The sequence below is a fragment of the Engystomops pustulosus genome, chromosome 4 (assembly GCF_040894005.1).
Source record: "Engystomops pustulosus chromosome 4, aEngPut4.maternal, whole genome shotgun sequence".
Taxonomy (NCBI): Eukaryota; Metazoa; Chordata; class Amphibia; order Anura; family Leptodactylidae; genus Engystomops; species Engystomops pustulosus.
This window is the reverse complement of record NC_092414.1, coordinates 114,562,457-114,587,950: the sequence shown is the minus strand read 5'-3', so window position 1 is coordinate 114,587,950 and position 25,494 is coordinate 114,562,457. Positions and strand designations below refer to the sequence as shown.

At 37.8% G+C, this 25,494-nt stretch overlaps 1 protein-coding gene across 5 annotated transcripts in view; it reads right to left on the bottom strand.

Moving 5' to 3' along the window:
• CELSR1 (cadherin EGF LAG seven-pass G-type receptor 1) overlaps nucleotides 1–25,494 on the bottom strand; it is a 101,042-nt gene that overhangs the window by 9,882 nt on the left and 65,666 nt on the right. For all 5 annotated transcript variants that reach the window (XM_072147099.1, XM_072147100.1, XM_072147101.1 and 2 more), the window contains 19 exons: nucleotides 18,526–18,683; nucleotides 18,221–18,384; nucleotides 17,678–17,803; nucleotides 17,153–17,319; nucleotides 16,846–17,031; nucleotides 16,594–16,707; nucleotides 16,184–16,358; nucleotides 15,802–15,943; nucleotides 15,585–15,705; nucleotides 15,163–15,346; nucleotides 14,491–14,592; nucleotides 12,672–12,766; nucleotides 11,711–11,920; nucleotides 8,045–8,228; nucleotides 7,279–7,422; nucleotides 4,235–4,424; nucleotides 3,139–3,306; nucleotides 2,320–2,446; nucleotides 1,217–1,417 (listed from right to left, as the gene is read on the bottom strand). In XM_072147099.1, the coding sequence (XP_072003200.1) occupies nucleotides 1,217–1,417; nucleotides 2,320–2,446; nucleotides 3,139–3,306; nucleotides 4,235–4,424; nucleotides 7,279–7,422; nucleotides 8,045–8,228; nucleotides 11,711–11,920; nucleotides 12,672–12,766; nucleotides 14,491–14,592; nucleotides 15,163–15,346; nucleotides 15,585–15,705; nucleotides 15,802–15,943; nucleotides 16,184–16,358; nucleotides 16,594–16,707; nucleotides 16,846–17,031; nucleotides 17,153–17,319; nucleotides 17,678–17,803; nucleotides 18,221–18,384; nucleotides 18,526–18,683 (2,958 nt within the window). The remainder of the gene's footprint in view (nucleotides 1–1,216; nucleotides 1,418–2,319; nucleotides 2,447–3,138; nucleotides 3,307–4,234; nucleotides 4,425–7,278; nucleotides 7,423–8,044; nucleotides 8,229–11,710; nucleotides 11,921–12,671; nucleotides 12,767–14,490; nucleotides 14,593–15,162; nucleotides 15,347–15,584; nucleotides 15,706–15,801; nucleotides 15,944–16,183; nucleotides 16,359–16,593; nucleotides 16,708–16,845; nucleotides 17,032–17,152; nucleotides 17,320–17,677; nucleotides 17,804–18,220; nucleotides 18,385–18,525; nucleotides 18,684–25,494) is intronic.

The window sequence follows — 25,494 nt, the reverse complement described above, 5'->3', positions numbered from 1 at the left end:
GCATTTGCAAAGTCTACCCGTGTATATATCTAACCACATGTAATCACAGCATGCCTCCAGGTCATGACAACAGGTCTTCTACTCCGCCCCATGCCCCCGTGGAGGCATGCTGTGACTTCATGTGTTCACATACATAGAGGAGGTCAATGTTAATGTTACTGGATAAAGGACCTTAGATGACATCACCCTGGTCACATGATATGAGGTGCAAAGTTCTCCCTCAACTTTCTCAGCAAGGTACCATGTAAAACATTTGACACCGTTTTTTTCTACCCCTAAAATAAGTAAACATAGTTCTATATGTCTGTAGCTGAATATTGCCAGACAATCCCTAAGTACTAGTTCCATACAGCAGCATGTCCTAGCAGTGAGGCCTGTCGAACAGGAACAAGGAGGCAGGACAATGCACGTAAAATTTAATATGCAGGACCATTAATATCATTGGACACAGGTGAGTTGCAAATAAGTTTACAAACTGATATTGTAACATTGCAGCCATGGAGAGGAACAATTAGGGGCAATGCTTTTTAATCATAGTTTTTATGAAGTATTCATTTTGTGCAGGTTAATTTAAATGGCAGTTTCCCTTTAAGGCCATGCTATACATTGTAAATTAAGGCAAAACATCAGTTGTTCATAGTAACAGGACACAGAAAATCCTGGCTTCTTCCCAGTATAAATATTTGCTTAAAGTTCAATGCAAAGAAAAGTAAAAATTTTTACAAATTCTGCACCTAAGACCTGAAATGGTGATGAAGACGCCCTTGCTAGTAAAGCTACAAAGAAAACTTGATGTGGGGCAATAGTCTTATTAATCACCTAAGACCTTTTGTAAGGGGGTTTATGGCCGCTCCCTCTCACTGTATTGTTTGTTCATAGAAAAGCAATAAATCAGGCTGTGAGCCAAGCAGTCATGAATTATTTCAGCTCTAGCATTCCTGCCCTGTCTTAGGTTTACCAGTGCATGACGTGTCAGGCAGCAGATCAAGTGCAGGTACTCTGATGATTAATCTGGTACCACAATGCCAGGGATGCCTGACCATACTAATGCCATGTGGGAGAAACATCCTGTTGGGAAATATTTTATACTCAATTGGGCAAGGAAGGCTGTGAGAAATAGAAGATTCTGTAAAACTCCAAAACAACTGTCCATACACATAGCATGAGCCATTATGAGACATTACAACACAACCCACAAGACAATACTCTCACTTACTGGATTTTCAGTCTGGTTGATACCAATGAGAAAGATGAGCTCAGAGAAGAAGAGGGTGGCCACTAGGTTTTTGTGGATATTGTGTATGTTGGATCGTAATGTTCTGATGATCACAAGCAAGATGAAGGTCAGCAGCAAGGCTGCCAGTGAGACAGACACAGAGGTGTATGTAATGATCTTCAGAGGGAGCACCTCACCATTCTGTTATGGAGACAATCCACAGGTCATTATGTGAGAACCAAACAGGCAATGAAATACATGACAGAGACACAAAACTGATTCACAAGAGATTCTGAGAATGCCTTTCAAAGTGCCAAATGATCCAACCCAGTTTCATGGAAATGGTTATTCTTGCGAATCAATTTCCTTTATACCCCATTGTATTTAATCACCTGGGTTGGGACCCATAAACCAGCGGAATATTCTTTGGGTCCCAGTTAAAAAACTGGACATAATGGCCCAGATTTATTAATGCCCCTGCAGCAGCTTTCTGTCTGTCTTTGCACATTCTTTGCTGTGCAAACCACATGTATTTATAAAGTGTCCGAGACACAAATGTGTCGCAGCTGCACTGTACTGACTGAAATGGACGTTCCTCTGCACAGTCAGAGCATGCAACACATTTATCATGCAACGTCTGACAGAATTGTGTTGTATGTTAAAGGTGGAACAAAAAAAAGTAGGTGCACTCTGTTGGGGCAGTGCAAGGAGAGCCAGATGCACGAAGGACAAGTGCCAGAAATCCTGAATCTGGCGCACCCTGCACTATACACAGGCAAACTGCACTATCTGTTTCTTAGCAAATGTGTGCCATTGTGTTATTGCCTTATATAGGATCCTTGTTGTAACTCATTTATCCTGATGTGTCCTGGAACTTCATTTCTACATATATCCTCTTCTCACAGGAATTTTGTCATAAACTTTGTATCCCACTAAACTTTTAGTGACTGGGTTTGTAAAATGAGAAGACATTCAAGCCATGTCCATCATAGTTTCTATCATAGAAGAAATGATCTGGGCACAAAGTGGATATACTCACTCTAGAAGAGGAAAGGTGGTGATTCTTAAAAGCCAAAAAAACTGTGTTCTATACTCCAACTTACCTCTCTCTTGGAAATGTCCATCAGCACGGCAAAACTGGTCATATGATTACACTGGCAGGTAATGTGACTCTTATTTCTGAAGACCAGTTCACAGCCTTTGGAGGACCACCCTCCCGAGCCACCAGCTCTGTTTAAAAGAAAATAGAGGGGCAGATTTTTCAATCTGGTTAATACATAATAAGACATTATATTTACATCTAGTATGTAGCTTAAGAAAAGGGTTATGGTGTTGCGGGAAAAGAGGCATGCATAAAAATTATATAAATGCACCAATGTTCCAACATTTTTCTAACATAAGCTAAGGCAACATATAGGAGATGTAAAGTCAGGCTAGACAGTCTTGAACTATGCCAGATTTACCTCTGCCCTAAAGTGTCTTCTCTGGTTCAGTGTCATTAACTGTTGGCAAAATTGTATAAAAAGTCTCCACTTTACCCACAGTTGTGTGGTGGAGTCCTTTTAGGAGTGCTTATCAGGGTCTGACTTGCTGTAATCCAAACATATATACAAATGCTGTGGTACATCCAGGATAAAATAAAAAAATCCTTTATTTATAAATCCAATGAAATTTCTTTGTGTATTTCATAGCAGAAAAGAACCTTACATTGCCTTACTCTGTGGAGCTGAAACGCGAAGGCTTGTTTTTCCTACCCTTTGTACTATGAAATACATAAAGAAATTTTAATGGATTTATATTTAAAGGAATTTTTGATTTTATGCTGGATGTGATTAACTTTTGGTCTATAAGGAAATGAATGCTCGTGTAAAGTAATAAGCCAGGCATACACATAATGGGTACATAAGGAATTGTACACTCACATGATAGAGTGGTTCCAGAATACACACACCGGTTTGGTCCTCTCCTCAGTTTCTAGCATTATATACTCCAGTATAATGGGCTTGTCCAGCTGAGATGGCAGTGGTTCCCCTTCATTATGCACAGATGCACTTACAATGGGTGTGTTAATAATTGGCCGGTTAGGAACCCTGGGGATTAAGGATTGGCAAAATATTGATTAACACATTTTCTACCAATGATCACTGTAACATGCGATTTCAGGTATAAAAATTAAGCCTGTACTTAGATGTGCTACTTTTATTGTCTTCTCTTCACAGCCTTTTATACATTATGGCTACATTCACATCTCTGTAGGAGCCTTCATTTTAGATTCAGTCACATATACTAGATAACACAGCACTTCATGTAGAACTATTACTTCTAGCATAATTATGCCATGTAAAATTTACTATGAGGCTCTGCCAAGAGTATGGAAACATATTTCACTTATCATATTATAGAGATATCTATCTATACTAGTATCTTGCAGGGCATTATGGTGAAAGTTATATCTGTTAAGGAGTAAAGTAAGCCTAGTATCTCAATAAATACAAGAAAACCCTAAGTAATACCCACAAAATGAGAAACAAAGAATAAAATAAACCTTTATTTCAATACGGACAGAGAGACCTAAAACATCTTATCCCCCCCCCCCCTACACAATGCCAATCAAAACCTGACATGTATTTTGCTTAATCTGCTAGAGGTATGAGAGGGGTATGCTGCCTCTGGAGGTTCTTTTTGGTGGGTTTTTTTTTTATGATAAGTAGTACTGAACCGGTGCCCATACCTACCTATCTTTTTGTTTTGTTCATTCTGTTAAGGATATCACACCACTAAAACAAGGAAGATAACTGAGCTTAGGGCCCATTCACATATTAGTTATTTCATCAGGGAGACATGGCTTTTGGTTATTAAAACTGATGGAAAAAAACTCTTAAAATAATTGAGATTTGAACTGGCTCCAACTTTCAACAGTTTGTTTACACAACAACAGTTTGACACACACCGAATTATTACATGACTTGCATACAGTATACATGTACATAACTGAGGAGACTGGGAATATAAGTATACCTCAAACTCCTGCGGTCCGGGTCATAGTTTTCTGGTAATAGCTGACCCAAAGAGCGATACACTATCACCATAGCAATAGCGTGCTGATTTGATGGATCTGGTTGCCTCTTTTTCCGTTTAGAGAGACGAGATTCATATTCCTCATCGATGTCAGAATATTTTTGGTTGGGAGGCTTGACAGTGGGCAGAGCTACACAGAAAAAAAAATTGTGACTAGGTGTTAATATGTCACCCTGTATGCACAGAACAGAATGCTGTGATCCATAAACAAGGAAGTAAAACAAGTTATGCTATAAAATCTTTGAAATGTAATAAAATAGCTCCACTTAAACACCACGATGACCTGTAAATATAAAGTACCAGCTATAAACTGTAATTGTAATGGCAGTCTCTGAGAGCTGTTATTTGTTAGCTTCCGGTCTATCCAGTATCACATATTTACCTTGTAGAAAAGATTGCTACCACCAGAGAAATTAGAGCACTGGAAATGTCTTTACCTACTACTCAGGTACTTTTCAGGACATTATCTCAACCAGCATTTATATATAATTCACTCCAATGGAAGTACATTTAGTGCAACATTTGCTATGTAGGTTTCCATCTTACTCTTCCCTCATTATGAAATCAAGTAATAAAGGAAAACGCTCACATATCACCTAGCTTTTATCTATTGGCCAGATGCTAATTCAATTTCTAAAGGGATCAAGGGATGAAACTGCTGCATAATATTTATCTGCTACAGAAAACACACAAGATTAGTTGTTTCTCATGGATTTCCTTATTGTTTGATGGTCATAATCAACATTAGTTCAGTGTTAAAAACTAATAATCACAATTTCTAATCTATATTCCGTTGGTTCGGAGAGTATTCAGACTCCTTTGCATTTTTCAATCTTTGCTTCACTGTAGCCAATTGGCAAGATCAAAAAAAGCTATTTTTTTGCTCATTAAAGAGAACCTGTCATGCAAAATAACCCCTCTAATCTAAATATATTTTCATAAACTGCCATTAGAAAGCATTGTCTCTATCCCTTCATTGTCCCTCTACATGCCTGTAAACCTAAGCAATAAGGTCCTAAAGCTGTATGCAAATGACATGTGAAATGTCCAATGAGTCATTAGCATATTCAAGCTGTCCAGCTTATTCATGAGTGGGAGGCACAGACACACCCCCAGTGCTTGACTGACAGCCTGTGTAACGCTGTGATGGCTGCTACATGTGCTTGCTGGTGGCCACACCCCCTGCAGTCTGTGTGTGTGTATAGCAGAGATACAACAGCTCCAGGATGCAGCCATGGTATAGCAGAACATGTCAGGTACTTGTGTAGCTGATGTCTGTGTATCACACATATGTATTAGGAGGATGCAACATGTCAGCAGATGCACTAACTATGCTTTACTATACATTACACACAGACATGAGCAGGGGGAGGAGAGGGGAGGGGTAACAGGGCTGACATCACTGCCTCTGACCATGTGACCAGCCTCATTTACATAATAAAGAAATTATGATTTTACAATAATTAATGTATGAAATGACTAGATAAAGGCTGGGATGGAATCCTTGTGAGCTGATCCAACAGTTAGTAGTGACAGGACTAGTGGCAGAGACCTGATGACAGGTGTCCTTTAATGTACACTCCACACCCCATCTTGATAAAAAAAAAAAAAAGAAAAGTAGATATTTTTGCTAGTTTATTAAACAAGAAAATCTGAAATATGACATGGTTAAAAGTATTCAGACCCTTTGCTCATTATTAAGTAGAAGCACCTCTTGGCCTAGTACAGCCATGAGTCTTGGGAAGATGCAACAAGTTTCTCACACCTGGATTTGTAAATCTTCTGCCTCTCCCTTGCAGATCCTCTCCAGTTCCCTCAGCTTGGAAGGTGAATGTTGGTGGAAGCCATTTTCAAGTCTTTCCAGAGATGCTCAATTGGGTTTAGGTCAGGGCTGTGGCTGGGCCAGTCGAGAATGATCACAGAGTTGTTCTAAAGCCACTGCATTGTTATTTTAGCTGTGTGATTAGGGTCATAGTCTTGTTGCAAGGTGAAACTTTGGCCCAGTCTGAGGTCCAGAGAACTCTGGAAGAGGTTTTCATCAAGGATATCTCTGTATTTGGCCACATTCACCTTTCCTTCAATAAAAAACAGTCATCTTGTCCCTGCAGCTGAAAAACGCCCCCATAGCATGATGCTGCCACCACTAAGTTTCACTGTTGGGATTGTATTTGGCAAGTGATGAGCACAGCCTTGTTTTCTCCACACATACCACTTAAGATTAACACCAACCAGTTAAATCTCAGTCTCATCAGACCAGAGAATCTTATTTCCCATAGTCTAAGAGTCCTTCATGTGTATTTTGTAAACGGTGTGTCTTGCACTGAGGAGAGGTTTCTGTTGGCACACTCTGCGGTAAAGCCCCGACTGGTGGAGGGCTGCAGTAATAGTTGATTTGTGGAACTTTCTCCCATCTCCCTACTGCATCTCTGGAGCTCAGCCACATTGATCTTGGGGTTCTTTGTCACCTCTCTCACCAAGGCTCTTCTCCCATGATTGCTTATAAGGCCAGTTTGAGGAAGAGCTGTGATCGTCCCATATTTAAGGATTATGGAGGTCACTGTGATCTTAGGAACCTTGAGTGCTGCAGACATTCTTTTGTAACCTTGGCCAGATCCTTGTAACCTTGTGCCTGAGCTCCTTGGGCAGTTCTTTAGACCTCATGATTCTCTACTGACAAGCGCTGTGAGGTCTTATATAGACAGGTGTGTGCCTTTCCTAATCAGTTTAATTAAACACAGCTGGACTCCAATGAAGGAGCAGAACTATCTCAAGTAGGATCAGAAGGAAATGGACAGCATGTGAGTTTAATATGAGTGTCCCAGCAAAGGATCTGAATACTTATGAACAAGTGATATTTCATATAGAATAACAACCATATTAAATTACAGCAGATTGTCTAGAAATATATACTCCCTGTATATGTTGAGCAAGATAGCTAATTCCAGGTATTAACTAAGATGAATAAAAAAGCACTGTAATTTTACCTTTTCTTTCAGGGGGCTTAAACAAAGTATCAGGAAACAGGACAGACGACTGCAAGTCTTTAGGATAATCTTCATATATCTCACTAAACTGGGGGACTTTGGCTCCACTGAAATTCGCCTTGTCAAATACGTCTACAGCAATGACTGGGGGAAAAAAGACACAGATTGAAAGGTATGGATTACAATCTCACTGCACACAAACCATCTTGACTAGAGAATATGGTTATTATTTTACTTCCAGTTTTCTCTCAATGATATTCATTGAATCTGTAATCTACTGAAGGGAGAGGTCTTAAATCTCTGTAGATTTTATGACTCATCTACATCCAAACAACTGTTTATGTTGTGACACAAACCCTTCAAGATGCAAATATGCCAAGCATGTACCTAATACATAACTCATAGACCTAACTAGATCTTTAATGTGTGTGTACCATTCAGCACTGCCAGCACCCCCTTTTTTTAATACCCCTGAAATAAGCTCTTAAAATAAGTCACCAGACAATAGTAAGAGTCATTTACTACAAATACATGTTTCTTTCTGAATGGTCATCTTCATTATATGTTTAGAGCATCCTAAGAATTATATAGTGAATGTTGGAATGATGAATGATGGAGTAAGCAAGCAAAGGGCTCATTCAGATGGCCAGGTGCCCGCCTGGCCTTGAATAATATGCGACCAGATCACAGTCCCCATAATGGCCATCTGAATGAGCCCTTACCGTAATCAGAAGAGGTAGATCTTCAATTCTAGGGTAATACTCACTAATATTTTTTGTAACAATGACAAAGGGCTTCATGTAAGTCTTTTTCATGTTTCGAGCCATGTTGCTGGCATAGTCTTCATAATGTTTCAACAGGTGTGCTGTGCCCCCTTCAGTTCTCTGGATCTGTTCCCAATGCTCCTTGTTGCTGCGATCTAATATTATGCTGCCTGCATGGATGACGTTCTGTAAAATGAAGTATTAGAAGGATGTTACCATTACAAAAAAAACATCAACTAATTCTTCTATGTGTCTTTAAAGGGGTATTCTCATCAGGAAATATACTTTTCATTTAATTCATCTGTTATATACATACATTTCTTCAACTGCATGTAACCTGAAGATAATTTCCCATAACGCTGGCATGCTGTGCTCTAAAACAAGATAGTTGTCCATGCATACAACCACCACCACACACTAGCAGTGCTGGCCACACAAGAGCTATTGAGATGCCTGACCACCTGGATTCAGCGAACATTAACCCAGGAAGGCCTGGGACCTGAAGTGACCCCCAGCCATTTCATATGCACAAACTATTTGTTTCTTTATGCAATCACTCCAGCAGTGGTGGTCATATCCAAGGACAGCTGTCTTGTTTCTAAGGGACAACATGGGTACATTTGTTTTAATAACATCCAATTGAAGAAATTAATTTATATGGCCAATGAATTAAAATAAGTGGGGATATGCAGATGAGAATACCTCTGTAAGTAGCCTATTTTCCTCCTGGATATAATGAGATGGGCTTATGCTGCTGCAAAAGAAAGACTGACTGCTAAGCCACAGCAGAGGATAAAGGACAAGACCTGAAGGATATAGACCCCTGTGTTCTGTGACAAACAGGTAATTTGAGTTTGGGATATTGGGTAAAAACATGCTAAAGGACTGAAACTCAACAAAGTTTTGACTCTCTCATAAAGGATTTCTTGGTTGCAAATTGCATTACTTACAAGTAATCCCTTAAGGCAGCTTTTCAGTGGTAATTCTTAGCCAAGTTTAGAGATTACGATAATTATTAAACTAGAAACCCAACACTCCTTTGGCTTCAAATCTCAGTGCTGTTAAGAAATTAGGACTCAGCTTCCAAAACTATGAGAAGAGTGAAAGAGGCTTAGAGCCCCAGGCAGCAGACATATTAACCTGTCTTCAAGGAACGCTGATGATCTTTAGATATTGTCAGTCAGAAATCCATATCTGACTGGCACATCTTTTTGTTTACTATTCATAAGGAGTTTGGTTTCCATAAATCTTAGCTATGTTTTGCAAAACTTTTTTCCCTAAAATAATTCCATTTACAGATTGGTTGTTCCAAATATGGTCAACTTACCTATTAGAATGCATCATGTGTACATTTGAATAACCAAATTGCTCAAATGACTTCACTGTGTATTTTATTAGTTAATAATATACATATACAGGCAGTTCCCGCTTTACGTACAGGATAGGTGCTTTAGGTCTGTACTTAAGTTGATATTTGTATGTAAGTCAAAACTGTATATGTTATAATTATAGCTCCAGAAAATTTTTTTCTTTTAATAATTGTAGCTCCAGACAATTGGATATTCAAAATTTTCTGCTGTAATGGAACCTAGCATTGTCAATAAAACCTCATTACAGACACCTTACAGCTGATCATTGCAGCCTGACACTAAAGTAAAGCATCCAGAGAGCATCACCAGAGGTCACAGTGGCCAGAGATGTCCATCTGTAACTAGGGGTGGTCTGTAAGTCGGGTGTCCACAAGTGAGAAACTGCCTGTATTTTATAATATATTTTATATATTTTTAAGCAAATCCTTCATCTCTGTTTAATGTTCCAATACTCAATTTAGTGCTGTACAATATGTTACATCTTGTAAAATATTACACAAGATTTACAGGGTTTTCCAAGCTATCCATTCTTTACTATCCATAGAATAGGCCACTAGTAGAGGGGGTGTAACTCAGGCACCCCAGTGATCAATATCTCCTATTGATATTTCATTAATAGTAAATAAAAAACATTTAAGTGGCACTTAAGGAGATGCAGGTTTAGATCTAAAGTACCACAGCGCAACTGTATTTCATGCTGGTTACTGGGAAGCTGGAAAACAATTCCAAATGTATTTGTGCCATTTTCTTGTGGACACAGTTTATACAGCTTTCACTGTACACTCCACATGACCTCTCTTTTATTCTTTGGGTTGGTACAATCTTGGGGACAATATATATATATATATATATATATATATATATATATATATATATAGGTTTTATTATGTTTTAATTGATTTTTAACTTACCTTTTGTACAGTTTTAATCCCTTATTTCGGGATGTGATGATTTTTTCATTGCTACAGTATTGGGGACAGTACGAAGAAGTGGCGTTTTGGATATTTTCCATTACAGGGAAAATTTCCCATCTCCATTACCGCCAGGAATAACCATTTTTATAAGTTGATAGATCGGGACTTATGGGACGCCACCATGCATAACATGTTTATGATTTTATTGTTTATTTTTATATTAATTCTAGGGAAAGGGGGGTGATTAGATTTTTTTTTTTTTCATTTCTATTAATTATTATCACTCTTCTTATGTTTTCTTATTTTTTTTTTGTTTTACTAATTTTACCCAAGGAGGTCTGATTGCTCCAACAATATACTGTAATACTACAGTAATGCAGTATAAGTTGAACTTGCTATGGATGTATAACAGTGGTCTTGGAGTTTCAAACAGACTCCTGGCTGCCATGGGAACAGAACCAGGATGGCGGCATCCACACCTTGTCAGCATGGGGTGTTTGGTGAACAGCCAACACCAACCATGCATTACCATGAGCCCTCTTCATACATCGGCTCCTGGGTTGCATATTGGAGCAAACACCCAACGGTAACACCCGCAGTCATTGCTGGCACTGATTATGGGTATTAAAGATGTAAATGCCTCAGTCAAAAAATATTAAATTTGATCGCCGTCACCTGTGAGGTGACAGGGGGGCGGCAATCAGCTGCTATGACAGCCTGGGGTCATAGGAAGACCCGAGGCTATCTAGTTTAAACACATTCAATACAATGTGTGATTTGCACATTGAAATAAATGATGTGGTAAATCCCTATATACTGCCATACTGTAGTATGGCGGTAAATGGTAGGATCAATCAGACAACTAAAGGTTAAAGTAATAGTAAAAAAAAAAAAAAAAAGTTAAAGTTAAAAATTTAAATTAAAAAAAAAACCTAAAAATTCAAATCACCCCCTTTCCCTAGAACTGATATATAAACAGTAAAAATCCTGCACATGCAATTTTTTCACCAACTTTACTGCATTTGGAATTTTTTTTCCAGTACATGGCATGGGATATTAAATACTGGCACTATGAAGGGCAATGTTTTACTCTGAAAACAAGTCCTCATGCAGATTTTTACATGGAAAAATAAAAAAGTTATGGTTTTTTGAATGTGTTCAGTGAAAAATGTAAAAACAAAAAAAGGACCAAGTCATTAAGGGGTTAACATCATTATGACATACATGCAATGCAGCCAACCCTCACTATTTATGACCGTGAGCACATACGTCCATAACATCATTATGACATACATAATGCGTTAAGGGGTTAATAATAAATCTCTATTTATATAGCGTCTTTATAATCTGTAGCGCTTTAGTTATATTTAAAAGGTTCATGTACCTCATTAAACTCCACATCTCTAGTTGCAGCTAAGTCAAAACCCTGCTGCTGACTCTCATACTGCAGCACTCTCACTAGCATCTGATAGCTGGTTCTGATGTCATTCCCATAGAAAGACTTTGTGTTGTTGGTTGCATTCTGCAGAACTCTAGCAATCTCAATGGATTTGACGCCATCCAAAGTAGTCTCATTTTTGTGAAGCTTTTCATTCTGAAAAAAAAAATGAAAATAAAACTTACCAAGTGTACAACATCTATTTTATATTTACAAACTATCATGCATGTACACACGAAGGCAAGATAGATATTATGGTTATTTACAAGCATAGGTCAGTGTCACTTCATTTACAAGTTTGTGTTACTTTGCTGAAATTTCGCTGGGGGCTGTGCACAAAGTCACCCAATTGTTGGCACGAAGTGCACAAATAGTTCTTAGCATACCATAAAGTGTTTTTGGTGTTGTGCAATTAATAAGAGAGGTATAATAGCAGCACAAGACATGCACAGGATTCCTGACATTCATCTTCACAGAGTGTGTTTGTAAAGCTGAGTACACAGGCTTCAGACTGTCAGCGAGAGAATAAGAGTCACTTTACAAGAATATGCATTATTGAGCAGTACACAGCCACATAACCAGGGCATCCTTCTACATATGCAGTGCAACACATCCACCAAAAGCCAAACACGTTCTAAAGCACATGCAACACAAATAAAATTTGATAGTTTGATATGATGAAAACTTTGTTTAGACTACTAACAATAAAGGCTTAATTGCCTACATATGATATATCAGCAAAATGCTTGCTGAAGCAGAATACGCTCTACATTCTCTTCTTTAAGCAAGAAGGCACAAGTGTCCCTGGAATCTGATGCAGCTAACTCATGAATTGTGTGCTTGAAGAAGTGCAGAACAGGGAAGTTAAAATGGACCTGGCATATGGGCAGTTTCGTAATGCTCTTACCAGGGTTTTTAGTTCCAAGAAGGTCAGTGTGGTGCAGTTGAAGAGTTCGGGAGGAAGCCAGCCTTTTTCCTCACTACAGTGCCGGATCGCATTCCCTGCAGGAAACAAATATAGAAGTTAAACAAAACTGGAGGAAGAAACCTTATACAACATGGTAGACATGCTGAATATTCACCAGAGAACCAATTGGAATGAGAAAATTTTATATAAAACAAAACTACACAGCTCAAAGAGAAAGTTTTATTCATGTCCCTGGACCATGAGAAGGTTTTGGCATCATAGCCTCCTTACATTTCCTCCTATGTATAAGGAAAGAAAATAACTTTTCTTCACATGAAAAGAATGTTATACTCTTGGATTGGTACTTTAGTAAGATTGGGTACAGAAATATGGACAATGTAGTCTGGCTACCATCGTAAAGACTATGCATAGGTTTTACTTTCAAAGTTTAGTTTCATATTACAGGCGGTCCCCTACTTAAGGACACCCGACTTACAGACGACCCATAGTTAAAGACGGACCAATCTGCCCACTGTGACCTCTGGTGAAGCTCTCTGAATGCTTTAGTATAGTCCAAGACTGCAATGATCAGCTGTAAGGTGTCTGTAATGAAGCTTTATTGATAATCCTTGGTCCAATTACAGCAAAAATTTTTGAAACTCCAATTGTCATTGGGGCAAAAAAATTTTTGGTCTGGATCTACCATTATAAAATATACAGGTTCGATTTGCATACAAATTCAACTTAAGAACAAACCTACGGACCCTATCTTGTATGTAACCCGGGGACTGCCTGTAGTGGTTCATCTTGCTAAAGTAATTTAGAAAATTCAAAAATAAAAGGTTTGAATAAGCAAAGTGTACGAGAAAATCTGTAATATGAGGTCATCTGTATGGAGCTGTCCAATGGTGATTTACATCATGTTAATTGGAAGGGTGTTCCTGACACTGAGCTGATGGAATTTATCAAGCATCTGTCAAGTCAGTATATAAACCTAGTGTTTTCTGGTATGGCTGGAAGTTTTATATTACTGGTTACTCTGTACAGATTTTCCTCAGGGCAGTAATATAATAACAGTCTTTTTATGGCACTGAACTGACAGATCTCATTATGATCAAACTATAGTTAACTATAAGTAAGGTCTAACTTCCAAATACTCAATCATAGCTATCTGTACCAGCATACTTACATAAACATAACAGTGTACTAGAACTAGACCTCATAATTTACTCAGCAAATAAAGCATATTGTGTAATAGGGATCGACGAGCCTCATGTACAGCATTTGTCACATGTAATTGAAAAAAAAAATTCCAATAATTATATGACTATTGCACTATTGTAATGAATATGCAGGGTATGACTCAAACTGTAAATTATTCAGTGTCTAGCTCAAGGTGCCTACTGTGTACTAACCTGGCACAATAACAGTATTGGAGGTGGGAAGAAACCTGTAATTATAAGGAATTAGAGTGTCTACCGCACATATGTTTTACTGTGCTAGTGCTCTTTAAATGACATAATAATATTATTTATAAAGAAAGTTCCCTCACCAATGTTACATATGAACACAAGTGTATTGGTAATCCTAGGAAAACAATACAACACAGAGACACTAATGGATGTGAGTGTGGAGGGCAGAATATACGCTGACCTGTAAGAGTACTTACAGCCAATACATAAAACATTAAAAATTTAGTACATTGTACTTTTTCCCTAATATTTCTGAACTTTTCTCATTCAAACAAAATATCCTTTATTTCCAAGACATGGTCATATACTTGTACAATTCTGCAAACAGGATTTGTAGCTACACTTACCGACAGATCCCTTCGGGCAAGGAACAGCAGCAGGTTGCCCAAACTTGGTCTGAGGCCACCAGATCCCAGCCTCGAAGGCTTTGGGACATGCATTATAAATCACTGCAATGAAAAAAGAAAACAAATCCACATGGTTCATTCTGCTGTCTGGGAGTGACTAGTACATTTACCCAACGTATTAATTATTCATCACATCTTCAAAAACAGAAGAGCATATGAAGAGAAATAATGTACACACTGGACTTATTAATATAAACAACCACAATGGTAAAATGACAATACCAAGGTAGACAGACTTTCTTTTATTATACAATTACATTTAATTTCTTGTCACCCTGTTCTGTTCACGAGCCAAGAACAACAAAAGTGTCATAGACTCTGCAGCTGTTCATTACTGATTCATCATAAGCCAAAACAGGGTTAAAATAACAAAACCAGCAGTCGCTTGTAGCGAATGAGTAGGAACGCAGGTCATGGAAACACACATGGTTTCCTCTCTTGTGAGATAACTGTACATTAATAATTACATCCCTGTGGAAAGCTTCTGTATGTACACTGGAAACAAGCTCCATTTATGCAAGCTAAATCATACACTCAGTGTTTAGTAGATACAAATACATTGTATATAGTTGACTGTACTATATATATATATATTGCATTTCAAGTCAATACCTTCACAGCCATTATTAGTGACCTCCGCAAAAGGATTGTCACAGCGGTTACACTGACGGCCAATAACTCCAGGTTTGCATGGGCACTGTCCAGTCTCCATGTCACAGCCACGTTCATATGCTCCTGAAGGGAAGCAGTCACACGGATAACAGGTGTCACTGTCTTGTGGCCTGTAGTAGTTTTCCTACAAAATAGAAACAAGACTTATTGGAATGAGATTCATCTGATCCTATTTATGGTTTCCATGGCATCAACCTTATTCAATATAGAATTTACCTAATAATTGTGCTTGGCAAGAGTAACATATTTAGGTCTCTGAACTAAGCAACCTCAAGGGGTTGTGTATGACATCTATCTATATACACATAAGGACCATATAGGTGTAAATTTTTCTAGGAAAAGAATGGAATGCATTTTTTTACCTTACAACGACATTCTCCATTTGTCTTATTACAATCAGGGTCAAATCCTTTATCAACATCACAGTTGCAGGGTCCACAAATAGGATTACCCCACCAGCCTCTAGGACAGGGCAAATCCACCCTAAAATAGCAGATAAGAAGTCAATCCAAAGATGACAATATAGAGTAACTACAGTGTATGATCAGTATGTATTCAGGAAATGTGCCTTTCTCTTACTTGTTCTCACAGTACTGTCCATAGAAACTTGTTCCACATTCACATGTGTATCCATGAGAAGAGCTTGGCTTTCGAGCACAAGTGGAGACATGCTCGCAGGGGTTCAAGCTGCACACATCTACACAGTCTTTACCAAAGAACCCTAAAGGGAAGTAGAGGATTCAGTTACATGTGCTGCTGGGCAGATGCCATATCAGAGACAGAAACCTTCCAAGTGACTAGATGAAAATCCAGATATTACAACATAAGTTTTATAGGTCTATTAAGGAAGATCAAACATTAAACGCAGCAGTTCTAAACTCAGTCGAAAAGCCTACCAGCCAAAACAAGTATACAATTTTTTTTTTAAGTGGCAAAAAGTAATCTATAAAGCTGGTCTTACCTGGCTCACAGTTACATGAAAAGCTGTCCCAGTCATCCGTGCAGTCACTGTGATATGGACATGGATTGGCATCACAGGGGTTGTCCACTTCACAGCCACTTTCCACGTTGATAATCTCAGCCTTGTTCATGTTCAGGGTTCCTATATTTGTGGACGTTTCTCCCATTCTTACTCCCTAAAGGACATTGAAGCAAGGTGTTTACGCATATCACCATAGAATCACAGACAATATATAGTTACAAAGGGCAAAGATTTTTTTTAAATTTTGCTCAATGCATGTGAAATGTAAAAACAAAGTAAAATACAACTTGGAGTAATAACACCTGCAGTGATGTGAATGCATACTTGGCTTAATACGAAGAAAAGGAGCAAAGTTATATAATATAAAGCTATTAGTAATTAAAACTTACCTTCATGCAGCCATAAAACCCCTGTGTCACAAGGCCGTCTGAGCCAGATAAACCACCAACAAAGATGGCCTTCAGTTTCAAGCCCGGAAGATCATTGCCAATTTCCACCGAGTTCTAGCAATACATAGTGAAATAAAGTGAGTGAATTTTGAGTTGAGATAGCTATTAAGAGTTATGAAAAATAAAAATACAGAAAGAAGACATACATAGGAGGCCAAAGTAAAATTTTGTGCACTTTTAATTCTCTTTTACCTGATAAACTCCATAGTCCAGATACATGATAGCCAAATACTTGATGTCCTTCCCATCCTTAGAACTCTTCAGCTCTATGAGCAGGTGATGCCATTCACCATCACTGACCCTCATCTGCTGGATCTTCATACCAGCGACTCGAGTTAAGCCACTGTAAACTTCAAAGTCAATGTAACTGCCCAATATCTGTTTAGAAAAATACAGTGTAATAAATTTTTATTGCATTGTGCTTCTGTTCTCCAGAACAGATTCCATCATATTTGTATTGCTCTATACTTTCTGTACATGGAAGTATTTAGTTACTTGCCTGGATGTTGATCTTTGTTGAAGACCCAGCATTAGCCTGCAACAACATGCCACTAGGTTGGCGAGTTCTAAACATTATCCCAATAAACCATGGCACAGACACTGTAACATCCAACTCCGGCCAGATAACTATTCCATCTCCTTGGAAGCGTTGTGGAAAAGGCATTACTGAAAGTCAAATTTTAGAAGATACTGTAAAACTGCAGCAGTTTCTGGACTACAAGTACCAATTAAATATACAAATATATATGCAAATACACTGTAAAGAATTGATAATATGTTGTATAGTTTGTATAGTGCAAAAGAAACAATGAAATAATAGTAATTTTGTCTTAAATATATTTACCAGTTTAGCCAAACTTGAATTACAATGGTTTTATAGATGTTAAACACAAAGATACAACACACTGATACTAAAAGAGAGTCTGTACACAGTAAACTGTGTATAAAACAACACTTCTAAAGCTGATTTAAGCAGGTTATAGCCAATAACACTTCTAGTAAAGGTAGTAGTAGTAGCACATACCTTGCTCACAATTCTTCCCTCCATAATGCAGCGGACAGTCGCAGTAGTATGTGTTCCACTTATTTACACAGTTGCCCTGGTTCTGACATACATTGCCATCACAAAAATTCTGCTTTGCAGAACAACCTGAGAGGATGAAATAATGATCATTGAACTATAAAAATCAAGAAACAAGTAAGGCCAAAAAATTACAAGAGCAAAAACATTTTATATTACATGAATGTAAAGTAGCTAAACCTACAGTAATCATTTCCACAACCTTCAACACTATTAAACTAAACATTAATTTATTACTAAATATTTGTATTAAAAATAGATACCGTAATCAAACTTTCTTAAAGGGGGATTCACCCAGTTTTGGATATATAATTAGCTGGCCAGTCAATTACTGAATTAACCCTTTATCTTTTTACCATATGATTTGTACTGCTTCTTCAAACTTCCATTCTCCCGCTTAACAGACCTGTATTTATTTAGCTAATTACATATTTAGAAATCACTAAAAATAAACATGCAAAAAGTTTAGCATCAAAGACAAACTACCTGGTAATGTGCCATTGTTGGCTATAAAACTAGCCATGTCTATGGGTCTGCTATCAATTGTTAAATTTCTCATACATCCAATGAACTGTCTGTTCTGTACAGGGAAGTCCTCAGGCAAATCCGGAACACCTCCAAGTAACAATGGTCCAGTTAAGTCTAACGACCTAAAAATAGAGGTTATATATTATTTAGATGACACATTTTTTATTCTGTCTCAAACACAGCTAAATACTTTCTGGAAAAACATTAGTCCATTCCTAATAATTATTACTGATTATGATTGATATTTGACAATATGAACTTACTTCTTGGACCCAGTTTGAGTCCCCTGAGCAGCACAAGTGTAGTTCTTGATAAGGTTCCCGAATCTTATAGCAACAGAAGTGTCACAGTCATCTACAGTCACTACTGCCACCTTCTCTCCAGATGGTCCATGAGGAATACCCAGTCTTCCTATGTTAGGCTAGGAGAAAACAAGCACATTCATATTCAAGTCTGTACTGTCTATACCTCAAATTATGATACAAGAGAATGTTGGAAAAGACAAGCAATGTCTGGGAGAAAATATTTGTCAAAGATTTATTGAAGATTTTTCCTATACCCCACTTGACCCAAGCATGGCTCTTTCTAGTGTGATTGACTTTTCAACAACAGCCTCAAGGTGAATAGTTCCCTGGCTTCTGCTTAACTGGGACTCGACAATGTTATTAATAGGCAAGCGCTGGTCAGTTCTGCAATGCTTCTGTTTGAGCAATTGTGGGATTTACATGATTATTAAACTCTCTGTAAAGTAGGTTTTACAAGTGGCCTGCTGGTTTATATGTGCTCTTAGAGATTTAGCAGCTAAGCCTACTGGGTAGGCCTACTGGGTAATGTAGTAAGTCACCTGGGTGTCACCAGTAATGACCAGAGACATAATTTATACATCAATGTGACAAAGGAAAAAAGTAGTAATGTCCGCCTACAGATATATGGCATTTGGAATTTTTATACGTATTGTAAATTCAACAGTGATGTTTAGGAACTGGCTTTTATAACTTGTACTTATAAGTTGTCACTCCAGTTTTATGTTGTTGATCCAGCAGAATCTCACAGAAACCTTCAAGTCATTTTATACTGGAGCCCAGGTTTTGTGGACTGGACTCTTACTGAAACCACAAATTTCCTTGCTGCAATATAACACGTAAAGTGTCACTACCTACTAGAATAGTACTACCAAATAGCTCACTGCAGCTGCTTGTTTCTACTACGTCAGATACAAAGCTGCTTTCAGAGTAAACAGACATCTTTATTAATGTTGTTTCCATTACGAATCCTTCTGCATTCTTGTTTCCGTATGGATTATCTTTATTTTTCATGTCACTGGAAAGAGGTGTGTGTGGGTCTTGCTGACGCATGCTAGGATCTAGCTTTTACATTCAGATAGAGAGATTATACTGACATTAAATCCACAGCAGCACACAGTAAAAAAACATTACAGGAAATAAAAATATTAAATAAAGGTAATATAATATATACAGAGATTATGAATATTTAATATGGTATGTAGATCAAGGCTAAGTGTTTAAATGACATCTACCAGTAGATTCACTTATGGTAGACCAGTCCAACTCACATCCTCCTTCCATCTTCATCTGCCAGGAACAGCTTTTACAATAACCTAAAACGTAGTGATTTGGAGGAAAAATAGAGTTTTAAATATGCAAATTAGCCTGAAGCGCTCAGGCTTCGGTCACAAGAGCACCTCTTGGCTGCACGGGGTTCACTCACCCGCCACTGAGACTGCAGAGAACCAGTGACATCACCAACTCAAGCAGTGCCAGGTGAGGCCAGGCAGGACATGGCGAGTGAAAAATTATTAGCCAGTGGAGCCAAGACGTGCTCCGGTGTTAGCATGAGCATCTCAGACTAATTTGTATATTATAGACTCTATTTTTCATCCAACAGGTGGTGTTTAAGATTATTATGAAGGAGCATATGTGTTGGACTAGTCTACCATCAGTGAATCTGATGCTAGATGTCCTTTAAGATCTGCCTTTACAAACAAGTACCTGTACCAAGCAAATCACTAAAAGCGACAGTGAACAATGATCACCATTATTGTAGACGACCACAAGAAACAGGACCTCTCTAATAGTCACGCTCTGTAGTTTCTGTGCAGCCCCTACCTGTATTTCAAGTAATATAGAGCAAAGCGCTCAGGTAATTGTTGTCTTCCTCTATACAGGGAGAGTTGGCATTCTTGTACAAAAGGTGTAAAATAATCTGCTTAACACAGAGTAAGGTCACAACACAACAAATTCCCTTTATGAAATCAGAAGCAAATACAAACAAGTTTGGAGGAAAGCATCTGGAATCATTGTTACAGATCAATTTATCTTCTTTGGTGTAAGAAAATGTGTAATTAATACACAATAAGGAACTGTGTATGGCTGGTGGCTGCAGAATGGTAGTGTACTGGAAACTTTAACAACACTTTAGGCAGATTTTATTGCCACTCATATGGCACAATAATAACCCAGAGTCACAGGATAAACAACCTAATGTACTACTTTAAATACCGACCTAATACTTAATCCTAATACTTAATCCAGCCTAGACAATACTCTCTTAGTTTCAAACACCAGTTATATACCAAGTTTCAGGCTTCTCTGCAGTCACTTTCAACTTGGACCCTGTATATAAGATGGTGGCTGATGGCAGGTTCAAGCAGCATAATTTTTATTTATTAAATTATTTTATACTGTTCCCTTATAAAGAATGGCTGGGGCATTGTACAAGCTCTTATACCTCTTGTGTCACCCCCTTCATCCTCATAGACTGTAAGCTCTTGTAAACAGGGCCCTCACTCCTATTGTTCCATATGACTGTTTGTTGTGTACCCTCATCCTCATAGACTGTAAGCTCTTATGTCACCCCCTCATCCTCATAGTCTGTAAGCTCTGGTAAACAGGGCCCTCACTCCTATTGTTCCACATGACTGTTTGTTGTGTACCCTCATCCTCATAGACTGTAATCTCTTGTGAGCAGGGCCATGACTCCTATTGTTCCATGTGACTGTTTGTACTCTGTAATGTAATATTATATTTGTATATGCCCCCTATGATTTGTAGAGCGCTACAGAATTTGATGGCGCTATATAAAGATTATTATTATTATTATTAGTTAAACACATCATCAACACAAGGTTGCCTGTCTTCTGACATTTTATTAAACTTATGTAAGAGTATAGGCAAAGACTCACAGAGACAGCTAGTATAGATAGGTCTAGGAAAGTAGTAGGTATGTAAAGCATAATAGTTAGATACAGTATAAACCATCATACCCATGATGCTATTTTATTGTTAGGTGTGGAGACAGACTATGATCCTCTAGTGCTGAACAACTATATTACTACAACAATATACTTTTTATGTAGCTCACTGATTGTTGTTAAGGGACGACATCAAAGAGAATCTACCACCCTTACTAATTGGAGGAGAGGCAGTAAGAACTGTGTAGTGACTTTCTGTAAATGCTGCACATTATCTCTATTAACCTGTCATTGCAGTAAAAAGTTAAACAACTTAAACAAAAATTCCACTTATTCACAATCAGTTTTTTTGCTGTTTTTTTTTAGATTGTTCTAAAAAATAGGCTTGTAAAACATTGTAGTTTACAATACTTAAGGAAAAGTAGACTTTGCACGTGTAAAATATAGAAGTGTGGAGATACAGTATGTCTCCAGAGTTAAGACAATCTGTTCATTAGTTGTCCATTCATCCCTGGAGAGTCATTTCATTAACCTGCTGGCCTCATCCCAAAAGTTTGCTAGATAACAGGATGAAAACTCATTTCCCAGGCATCCCCTTCCTGCTTTACTGCTCACAAGTCCATATAACCTTTCGTGTCATGTTTTGATGCAGAAATACTTTAGACACAGGTGTATATTATACAACATAGATGCTTTTTAATAGGTAGATTCATAGAACATGACATATCGTTTAAATGACTGCTAGTTTTTGTATAAAAAGTAAATATAATATAAGCCATGTATGTCATTAACTAATACTACAATATATATTTAAGATTATTATTTGAAGCAGGATGTCAGTACATTTATCCCATATAAACTGCATTTACACTGACTCTGATTCTGCAGTGCTGAACACAGTTTAATGTTATTAGCATAAACCCATGTTGTACCTGTGCTCCACTTGTAGGTAATATTTTCATGGTTTTTTTCTTAACTTTTCAGTTTACCATTTCATTTTGACAGCTAAGCCTAATGACATACCAATTCTTAAAGCCAATTCTTTAGTGGCTTTCTTTAAAGCAGTCACCTCCTTTACAATACAGAAAAGACAGACAGGATTGAACTCCCACTCCTCTATAGAAAACCCCAAAATTTAATCCACCACAGACAATAGATAAAGTCACATCTTATATACTTCACCTTCCTGTATAGAGCAAATCTAAAAAAAATCCTCTATAGACCGGAATTATTCAGTTCCAGTCGATTTTTCTATATGACCAGGTGGTTGCTGTAAAGAATATTGTCAGGAGAGTTAAGGCAAAATGGCAGGCCTTATAGTCATGTTCAGAAAATGGACTAAAACAATCTACAATCAGGGGAAAAAAGGAACTTTTTACTACAGTGTGTGCAGAACTATTAAGCAAGTTGTATTTGAGAGGATTCTTTTTATTATTGAACAACAACTATGTTTTCAATCAACCCAAAAGACTCCTAAATATCAACACTTAATATTTTTGGAAGTTGGAGTGGGTTTTTTTTTAGATTTGGCTTAAGAGGATATCTGTGTGTGCAGGTAAATATTACTGTGTAGAATTATTAGGCAACCTTATAAAAACCAAATATATACCAATCTCAATTGTTTATTTTGACAAGGTAAACCAATATAACAACAGAAAATGTAGAAAACGTTTGTGTTTTCCCTCCCTGTAGATCTCACATTTTATCACAGGTTCTCTATGGAATTCAGATCAGGTGAACAAGTGGGCCATGTCAATATTTTTTCCTTTACTGGCCAGCCATGCTGTGTAGTAAGTGGATACATGTGATGGAGCATGGTCCTGCATGAAAAGCATGATGCTGACTTCTCCTGTACCACTGCTTGAAGAAGGTGTCTTCCAGAAACTGGAAGTAGGTCTGGGAGTTGAGCTTCACTCCATCCTCAACCTGAAAAGGTCCCACAAGCTTACTCTCATTTTATCAGTCCATAAAACAACCTTAGAAAATGTAATTAGACCACACCCCTTCTCATTACAGATATGCACATGACCTAATTGGTAGTTGGCTTTCAAGCCTATACAGCTTGGAGTAGTAGGACAACATATATAAAAAGGATGATGTGATCAAAAAACTAATTTGCCTACACACAGTGTATATGATTTTAATATGTCAAAATGATAATTGATGATAAATTACCTTTAAATATGGTGTAGAGGTAGAAAACCCTACGGCTAATTTGCTCACTTTCTATTATCTGTGAAGAAGACCTAGAGAACTCAGAAATCGCTGAGGACCATACAAGTACTGTAGTTCGATATTTTTAAAAATCTTCACAGCTTTATGTGTTAGCAGAATGCACTCTCCAGCTATAGGCACATAATAATAATAATAATAATAATATTTTTAACAATATTTCTAAAAAAGCGAACATTAAATAAATATGGGGGTGTAGAGACCTCCCCGCTACATATATATCTGGATATTCAAGAACAACTACAGATTCAAAAAAAAAATTTTTATTGCTGAATATGTGTCATCTTACACTATGAACAGCCAGAAAGACGATGGAAAGAATTTGTGAATTTAAATCAGGTTTAATAAGCAGAAGGTGTAAAATGATTCATCTTCAGGTGAAAAGTGAAAACTGATACTAAGAGATGCATGTTTATCCAACAGCAAATTACTGGTATGTTATCTACCTGAAGGCATGACCAGCAAATCACTTGCATGCTACACAATGATATAATGAATGTGGCCTCCACTCTCCTACGCTGTGCCTGCTGTAAAGGCTATAGCAAGGCCAATTTGTCAAAATGAAATGAGTAAAGTGACTTATCAGAGAAGTATTTAATATGACTGATGTGCATGTCAATAACACGGTAGTAGCAGGTGACGGTCTTTGAGTTACTTTCGTACAATGCCTGATGATCCGATGTGATTGGCAGAAAACTCCCAAATAAGTCACTGGGAGTTGCAGCAACGAGAAGCTTCTCTCTGTATTGAATTACCCCCTTGGAGCACTCATCTGGCTTAGTTGTGTTTCAGCTTGCTGCGCAGCCAAAGGTCTAGGACATACATGTAAGAACCCCAAACTCAAACACTGAGACACAGATCATTTCACTGGAATGTTTCCAAATCTACTTACACTCAGCAGCAAGACACGCAAATCTGATACAGTATGGAAATGGAATAGTCTTGTACTAGCTATCTCTATAATGGTGGATCTCTCTCAGACTACTTTAGTATATTAGATGTCTGAATTAGCCAACTTAGATGGGCCTAGAAGACCACCTAATATGTATTGGTCCCATTCAATGTTCTCCTTAAAGGACATCTACCAGAAGATTCACCTTAGGGGTCAAGTGATCAGTGTTTTTATTTTCCGGAATATCTGTTACACTGTGAAAATATGAAAACCGGTGCCACTTAACCGCTAAGGTAAATATGACATTGGTGACAGTCTACCACCAGTAAATTTGGTGCTAGATGTCGTTAAAGGCAGCTGCACTTCAACATAGTTGATACACTTGTTCTAAATGAAAACCAGCTGCCACAAAAGGTGTCCGGTGTTGGATTATTCAGCTCGCCCAATTCAGAGCACATGCACCCTCAACCTGACCCTTTATTTCCATTAAAATAATGAATGATTCCTATGCTTTATGTCAACAAGGTTGTTTGGGGTATTGGTGAAGAGAGGGACATCAGCCATCCCGTTGGTTGTAACTGCTATGACAAACTCTGTTGGTTAGGCTCTCACTCAGGCCTTGTACATGTGCTTGCAATGAACATGCATGTTGATTTATGTGATTGTACCCCTGCCAATGTCATTAAAAAATGTAAAAAATTTAAAGTTGGATATCAACCTTATTTAATCTGCTATGAGGACAGAAAATATTTGTATTGTTGGCAGTGTAGGGATTAAGGCCTAGTGACACCTGTCATCTAAAGTGTGACAGCCTTGTTGATCTATTTCTCAAGAAAAAAAAAATGGTACTTTTGCACGACATAAATTGTTCAGATGTAATTAACTTCAGACAGACAC